Genomic DNA, 9,039 nt, shown 5'->3' with positions numbered 1-9,039 from the left:
CGCATGGAAAGCGGGTATAAAATGTGGCCATAATAAGTAAATATTCACGTATACATACACAAGTCCTTGCCCTCTGTTACATTAAGAATCGTATGTCCATCAGTAACGATAGAAAGGTTAAGGTATACAGTTGCTATAGGAATGTAAAAGGGACAAATAGGAACACTTAAAGATTTAATAATTTAACATGTTCCCTTTTCTAGCTACAACGTGCGAAAGCGCCAATTCATATAAAAATTCATGGCACGCTCGATGTTTTTGGCCTCGCACCAATTGCGGAACACTGCTCTAGACAACCAGAAATTTATATTTTCCTCTCCAACTTCTCTGACGTTGCCGAATGATTGGAGGAATGCAGGTTAGAGTGAGACGACACACTTCTGCACGATAAGAGAGGCGTTTCTATTGGTTAAGTGCTACAAAAACTCTCCTGTTATTGGACAAGACGTTTTCTCGCAACCAGTGTTGGCTGGGTCAAGACTTTCTCCTTGCTCGTAAACCAGAAATGAGGTAGGAAAGCCACACCAGAAGGTTATCTGTGCAGAAACATATGGCGCGTGCTGACTGAGTTACTGTGAAGTGAAGTTTGTTCAATATTAAGAAATGTTGTGAATATTGTGGCAAGTGATATGGGTTGAGAAGCAAGGTAACGGTGATTTCAACGCTGGATTAGAACGACACATAGTGTGAAGACGCTGTTAAAATGGGGCGGAGCTGTGAGTTCCTTTGGGGCATACTGCTTCTCCAGTTCTGTGGCGCAGGTAAGCAATGAAAGCACTGATGCCTACCAGTCTGCTAAGGTAAAAGGTAAAGATGTTCTTGTGCTTAATTAAGCATTTGGCATGAAGATATATGGGGGAGCACAGGTATAGCTCCACGTAATTTTAGCCAAGATGGAGGTCATGTTCACGCCCCGGCCGCTTTACCCTCGAGTAAAATGTTCCTTGTATCTATTGGATTGAGGCTGTGTGGACTTCATTGCCGTTAGAGATACTGTGAAGACGAGAAAATCTCTGCCACTAACAAGAATCAAACCCTGATTCCTGGGTCATGGACGTTTTAGTCAAGTCTCTCTTCAGACCAAGCTATCCTGGGTGCTGTTAAATCTCATATTCATTCGCATAATATATATGCTTATATTTTCTTGTGACATGTGTTAGATCCTCAAAGGGTGCACATTCTAAACCCTAAGTACTATCTAAGAAACTGCGGAAAACAGCGATATTGTGGCCTCAGACAGATATGTATTTCGCACCTTGCTAAGGAATGTGAAATTGGCAAAGAAATAAATTGGTTATACACATTAACCAAGTTGTATATTCAGTATGGAACAATTTATAATATGTTGAAGAGTACCGTCTTGACTACAGTTAAAGGTTTTGAGAATTTAAGCTATCTCAGAGATTGTGCAACGTTAACACACCAGACTCTATTAATGTGTAACATATGAAACGTACATATGCTTCTATGTCAGACTATGATAGAATCACGGCATATCTGAAGCAGAAACTTCGGTAATAGGCAGTGGTTACATTCACGTTCCATTTGCTTTATCACTATAAGAAGAAAAAGTTGTCCCTGTGCGCAACTCATTAAGCACTACACCATGAAGACCTATGAGGGAGTGGATGTAAAGATCCACATTTCCTTTGCCTCGGCACTAACTGGAAGTGAGTAGTCATCTTCACGCTCCGGCCGCTTTACTACCGGTACTCACTGTATAGGAGGTTGGATGAAGCCTAGAGCCGGCTTGGACGATATGGAGAACAGAAAATTCTTGACTCTACCGGGACTCGAACTCCGACACCTCAGTCGTCCAGCACGCAACAAGCCACTGTACCGAGTACGCTACCCCGGCGCCTGGTACTCATATCTGTTAGAGGCTGAGTCGACCCCAGGACCATAGTGATGCTGGAAGGATTAGGTAAATTGAAAAAAATCCACATCATCGGGATTCGAACCCGCAACCTTCCGGCTTGTAGCATAGAGCCCCTGCGTTACCGCGTGCCCCTCACTGTAGTTGTTACCTACTGGATACTTGGCTCCGTTGAACTTAGGTCCGTTTGATGGTAAAGAAAAAATGTCCATTCCAGGAATTGAACTTGTGTTGTCTATCCTATAGCCAGTATCTTCAACGTATCAGGTAAAAAGGATCGTTGAATTATAACAGAAGGAAGAATTTAAAGTCAAGTGGACATAAGAACTTAATTTTCCCCACAAATTGCCTTGTTATAATATCTTTCATAGGTCCAAATTTCCTTCCATAGAGTCACGCATTTGAAACTAGACTTGAAAAGCCTACAGAATGAACAATTCCTAATATCAGTTGAAAAAGTATGTTCATGCATTCTATCCTGCAGATGGAGGTAGTGCTTCGCCTCGTAACATAGGTAAATCAGACAACACAATATCATAACGCAAAATACCTCAGCAAGATGCAGTAATTTAATGTTTGTGTGTTGGCAGTATTGATGGGATCTCCCGAACAATAGCTTTAATGCAAATCACCAGTAACAAATTTTGTCAAAACCTATTCAGTTGGATCCTTTTTTTTTTCATGTGGATGACCAATGAGGATTTATTTAGAAATGATCTAAATAGCAGGTTTCAGGAGCTGACAGTTTGTGTGTTTATGCTACACTTTTCTTCTAAAGACCTGCTTGAATTGAACATTTTACAGCTTTCGTCATGTCCTCGAACATCTCGTCATGCACTGTTAAATTGTTCAACACTGCAGCCACCTGTACCGAATTCAGGACAATTCCGTCGACCATTCAAATGGTACACTGATTTCATTCTATTCTCGATCATGTGAAGAACGAAGAAAATTATGTAACAAATACCTCCATAACTTGTTGGATTTGAGGTTCTTACAGGTTGACTATGAAGAGATCTATCTTACGGGATATAACAACGTGTAGCCCGGCAAAATTCAACCGATACTTCGGAGGAATATATCGTCTCCATTTTCAGTATAGCCACTTGCTACATGGTTCATGATGGTTTCTTACTTTGTTTAATGTTCAACCTTGAAGATCGAGTAGACATACTGCTTCTTAAGGTCACCTGACTCACCAGACTACACAGCTTTATATCCCAGAAGAAAGAATTCCTCAAAGTAATCATTTATTTCCGTCACCTAGAATCATTAAATTCAGGAGCTGGGACAGGTGGAACATACAGCACGCTCCTTAGGAATACGGAATAGATGGGAAATGTTAATAGGAAAAGTTCGCCGGAAGAAATCGCTTTTAAGATCTAAGAGTGGGAGGGAGGATAGTATTAATATGAATGCTGGAAAAATAATCTGTCTATGTGAAGAAAACTCAGATGGGGAGAGAGCAAATGGTGTGCTGGAGAACTTTTCTATTTGCAGGTTCTAACTGCAGAAAAAGAAGTTCTACTAACATAAGACACTGTCTGTACCAGGTAGACAGTCAGCCATTTAGGACTCGAGTTAAGCATTGTATGTACTTGTTAAGGAAGTATGGTATAATGTAGAGACAAACCGTGAAGTTGTCGCTGTACCTAATTAAGTACCACGCCATGAACACATACGACGTGGAGGAAGCATAGTTCATTATTTTTAACACAGGTACCAGATGGACATGTCGGTCGGGTTCACGCCATTGCCGCTTTTCTTTGGCAGAAAGAGACCCAGACACTCGCTTAATAAAATAATATTAATAGGGAAAACTAAAATGTGAAGAATTTTTCTACTACGCTATATCACACCTAAACATCGATGAGTACGTATAACCACCCTAACACTGCCGCCATATTGCACATATGGGTGAGATAATTTATTCGTTGTTTTAAATTAAAACACGAAACTTTTGGGTTATATACACTATTTTGCGTATCAATTTGTGTTATGCATAATCTATTTCATTTAACAAACACGTGGTTTTCATAATAACAGTTGCTACACATCGCAGCATAATGATCACACTAAAACTAAACTTCCTGAAAGACAAAGCGGCCTCCGTAGTCTAGGGGTAACGTTCCCACCTCATGACTCAAGGTACGTGGGTTCAAACCCGGCGGAGGTCGTGGAATTTTTAACGGCGGAAAATTTCAGGGAACAAGTCCTCCGGGAGGGACTTTAAGCCGTGGGTCCCGTGTCGTAGATTTACGGCACGTAAAAAAACCTCATGTCTCTAGGAGACCTCTTAGCTAAATTAGGCAAATTTCCCGCCCAAGTAGTTTCCAATGCCTCCGGTAGATGGGGGAGCTTAGGTACCATTGCCAGAGGAGGGACGACCTCATTGCAGAAAGGGACTGACTATTAGATACTACTGCCAGTAGAAGGCCGAAACCTCGCTGGTAGAAGGGAACGATAGCAAGCACCAGTACCGGTAGGGTATGGAGACAGTAGAAATTCAAAGGGGGACGCACAATAGATCAAACTGGTCGCGCTGCATGGGGCAACCCACCCCCTAAATACTCAATACTCCTGAAAGACAATAAAACTTCAGACATAGAAACAACTTTACTGTGTAACGATATTTTAAAAGTGATGAGAAAAATGTCTTTATTTTCTCTAGTTTTGAAGTGTAAAGTTTCGAAGGTTTCCACTGTCTAAATAATCCTTTATCAGAACCAATGCAGCCATACCGTAATATGCACTTCTGAACACTGCATATTACTGAAGTGTATTAATGCAATCGTTGGCATTATTGTGATCAAATGCATCAGGACCCAGTCTAACAAACACTCTGTAAAGTTCTTGTAAAATTTTTCGTTATTAAGTAAACTTATTTCAGTTTTATATTGAATTTATAGTGTCAAAATTTTCATGACTAGCCCCTATTTTTGGTATGTCTTACTCAATTTCATATTACCATGACTCCTCAAGTTCCTGTATTTTAACCCAGGTTAACAGGACTTCCCCTCACTAAGAATCACTTACTTAATGTGCACATGAAGTCTGGCAGATCCTCTGAAATATCTGCCAGGACTTTAACAAGTTGCAGTTGCAACTCACTGATATCCTAACAACTCGATTATAAGAGCCAGTAAATTAACTTCATTTCTCCGGGAGCTGTGAAAGTAGCGTGACTCCGATGTAGGCCAGCCCAGTGACCCACAGTGATCTATGCAACTCGAGGCCCGCGACGTGTCAGTTTCTTCTTCCTTTGACGGATTGGTCTCGAAATGTCAAGGAATCGATTAGGTTACTTGAAAAAGTGAATCCCACTTAAGTGTTTGGTTTGGTTTAATTAATGACGTTCTGCTATATACGTAGGTTGTAGAGGGCTGAATGAGAAATGACAGTAGGCCTGTGAATAGCGAAAATCGTAATATATTGAAGGAATCACGAATATACGGTCACAATATTCGGTTACCAAACAGAGATTCGAACTGAATATAATATTTTTGGTGCTATGTATAGAAATATAGAATAGCTTTTCTCCTATTTATAACTTTCGAACTTACAGAACGATTTTAAGACACAAGGCTTGATAGTTATGCAACCAGGATACATTACACACAGTGTTCTATAATGTTTCCAAGAATATTCAGTGCAGTTAAGAAGGTCGCCATGGCGAACTAAAACTTCATGTAGCACCATGAGATTCTGTTGCCTTCAGAAGCCCTCCGCTGATTCCATTCATTTGCTGACTGGCCTGAAGACATGGGACGAACGGCGCCTGCCACGGGATATAAGTAGAGTTTAAAATTATAGGGAAAAGAGAGAAAACGTCTGACTATGTTCATACCGAGGTAAGTTAAGAGCAGTTTGAAACGACAGTAAATCTTCAAAAGTATTATATTATCAAAGGAAAAAGAACATTCATTTTCATTCATTCATTCATCAGTAATCTGTCAGACGACAGGTCCACAGTCTCTTCCAAAACAGTTTCTCCACTTAATGCGATCTTCTTTTTTGGAAAGAGACTATCCAGGAAAAGTGATAATGTGGTAGTTTTTCCATTTGCTTTCCACATCGCAGTACAACAGCCGTTCAAACCACTCTGGTCACGCCTGTTGCTATACGAACTTGAACCATCTCGAGCATCATTTGCTCTGTGCTTCAAGTCGCTGCTGATGACGCTGCTTCCGGCATCAGTTTTCGGTCTCTCTCTTCGTCTGATGCCTACCCTTTGACCTGTCCAGCAAGGGAGGCCCTGCCAGTAGCTACGCTACTGCTGGTATAGCTCTCAGGGTCCTTGGCATACTCAAACCCACTCACCACGATAAGGTGGAGACACCTACGAGGGGTTCATTTTCATATATCGAATAAATTAAAAAAAAAAGCTGAAATGTGATTATGACCATATTTAATTCTGAATGCCGTTATTGCGGAATATTTTTCTCCTTATGCTGAGAATGACTGTCAGATTGAGGTCGAAGTGAAATTTATTTTTTATTCTTCTTATCTTAACCTTTTATTGTTGCACAAAACGCAAGAAAACCAAATATAATTTTTGTTGACAAATTTCTTGGGACATAAATGAAATATGCAGACTAAACTACTCTTATAACATTAGAACAAATGTCGGCTCAGTGACCTGGTCTAAAGGCAACGGCAGTCATCTTTCGCAAAACCGCAGGAAAATAGCTAACAAAGAACATTCATCTGTTTCGCTTCAAGGCGTTCTGTTCTTGTTCTCTGCCTCCAATTACATCTTACCTACACATAAACTTGGAAGATGAACTTACTGGTTTCTCAGTTTGCTGCACCGTTTTGAGGCCAGCGGTTACCATAATGAATCCGCTGACTGTATCACTAGAAATACTGCCCCTGATTCATTGAGTCCAGGCGCAGATCTGAACACTCTCCTCTTCGCTGTACCTGGCACACAGGTCACTCAGTTGACGATCAACAGCCGTCCACAGTCTACAGGAAATGTTTGTGCTTCAAAACACACTAAACCTTTCTTCTACTGTGTGAGTCTAGTCAGCCCATAACAGTGGCTGCGCGGTATCTAAAGCAGGAACTGTCTTCGCCCGCTCGAACACTGGGATCTTGGGTTCGAATCCCACTCAACGCATGGATGTATGTGTGCTTTTACTCTGTGTGTGTGTTGTTCTCTGTAACAAGGTGTTGAGGAGAATACTTGGACCGAAGAGAGATGAAGTAACAGGAAGTTGGAGAAAACTGCATAATGAGGAGTTTCGTAACATGTCCTCTTCTCCATGTATAATTAGAATGATCACGTCAAGGACGATGAGGTGGGCAGGGCATGTAGCACGAATGGGGAAGAAGATGAATGAAAAAAGGATATTGGTGGGAAAGCAAGAAGAAAGGAGACCACTGCGAAGACCAAGGGATAGGTGAGTGGACAATATTAAAATGGATCTTAGAGAGATAGGATGGGATGGTACGGATTGGACTGATTTGGCTCAGGATAGGGACCAGTGGAGGGCTCTTGTGAACATGGTAATGAACCTTCAGGTTCCATAAAATGTTTGGAAATTCTTGAGTAGCTGCAGAATTGGCGTCTCCTCAAGAAGGGCTTAGCTCCACCAGTAAGGAAGTAAGTTGTTCTCTGTATAGGTAACGGCCTTGCGACGGGCTCATCCCCCATCCAAAGGGGTCCTACCGACTGTGTACAGGATTAAGAAACTGAGAAAGCGGCCAAAGTAGAACAAAGGGCTGCGGAGCCATAGACAGTGAGTCTAGTATCGTCGGATATCAGCCCTTTCTTTCTGATATATGAGACGTAATAACGTGTAATAAATTTTGAAAACCTTGTAGGATGCATACAAAATCTAAAGCATTAGGTGGAAATCTGTTGTTTCAATTCATTTTAATTTGAAACCTACTGCACTCCGACTGACGAAGTAAAGTAAATCTGTTCTCGTAATTATACAAGCACTAGACCATGAACACGTGTGGCGAAGTGGAGGTATATGTCCATGTACTATTAGTCTCCACACTTAAATGGATACGAGCACTCAGCTTCTCGTTTCGTCCACCGAAAAGAACCTCCGGTACTCGGTGGACATGAGGCTGGACGAAAGCTGTTGAACTGCCTTATATGCAGATACAGTGGCCACTCATCAGTGGCATTTTTCTGAAGTCCTCACTGGTTAGAGATTTTCATTAGGCTCTTAAAATTTCATATACGTATGATTTCATTGCAGAATTATTCAGGTAGCAAGCGTCGATCAAAATAGTGTATTGCAATTGTAACGGTATAACGGTATAATGAAATTGTAACGGTCAAGATTTTCACTAAAATCTGCTCATTAGTCAAAGAGGGTCTCGAAATCAATGAGGAGTGATTGAATGACCGTCAGTCGTAATGCAACTTGGACCTGGATTCTTGCTGTTACACTGTGTCGAATTAAAGCAGGGCAATCTCTTAGCCTTGCAATAGAACCGAGACGGCAGTTGGAAAGGATTCTTTCTCTCTGCTACATAATGAATGGTCGCATGTCACTCCAAAGATGTTGCTCTCTGAAACTTAACGTCATTCCCCGCATTACATTTACCCAATACCTCATCCTAAAAGGTAACATAGAGGCGAAGTTGCCTGCCTTCAACCAGCACGACATGAAGACTTACGTGGGAGTGGAGGTGTTCTTGAAGTCTACAATAGCGGGAGCTGAGCGGCAAGTTTCACTATCCTGTCGCCTTACAAACGGATAACAGCTCCCGTACCCGTTGTATGGGGGGCTGGACGGGCCCCACAGAATTCCTAGACGCTGGGGAGAAGAGAAAATTTACTGCCTCTGCCAGGAATCAGACCCCGATTCCTCGATCGTCCAGCCCGTGGTCTAATTACTTTACCGACTAGGCTGTAGAAATGTAAACATGACCTACCATTACATACATATCTTAATATTTATTTTTTTCACTTGTTCTACAGTCCCCTTGGGCAGTGACCTCTCATTTTCAGTTTCATGATCATTTTACAGAAAGCAGGACTCTTTGGACGAATGATCAGCTCGTCGCAAGGCCTCTACCTAAACACAAAATAAACACATACATATACAAACATCCATGACTGGTGTGGGATTCAAACTCACGATCCCGTCTTCCGAGCGAAGACAGAACATGCCTTAGACCGCTCGGATACCGTGACA

General features: G+C 41.6%; 1 protein-coding gene across 1 annotated transcript in view; it reads left to right on the top strand.

Annotated features, from left to right (window-relative positions):
* Positions 1-506: 506 nt before the first annotated feature.
* Positions 507-9,039, top strand: part of LOC111870191 (tyrosine kinase receptor Cad96Ca) — a 68,551-nt gene continuing 60,018 nt past the window's right edge. The window contains exon 1 of the mRNA XM_023862274.2: positions 507-761. Coding sequence (XP_023718042.1) covers positions 704-761 — 58 coding nt within the window. The 5' untranslated portion in view covers positions 507-703. The remainder of the gene's footprint in view (positions 762-9,039) is intronic.

Source organism: Cryptotermes secundus, unplaced genomic scaffold (assembly GCF_002891405.2).
Source record: "Cryptotermes secundus unplaced genomic scaffold, Csec_1.0 scaffold779, whole genome shotgun sequence".
Lineage (NCBI taxonomy): Eukaryota > Metazoa > Arthropoda > Insecta > Blattodea > Kalotermitidae > Cryptotermes > Cryptotermes secundus.
This window is presented reverse-complemented; position numbering and strand designations above follow the sequence as displayed.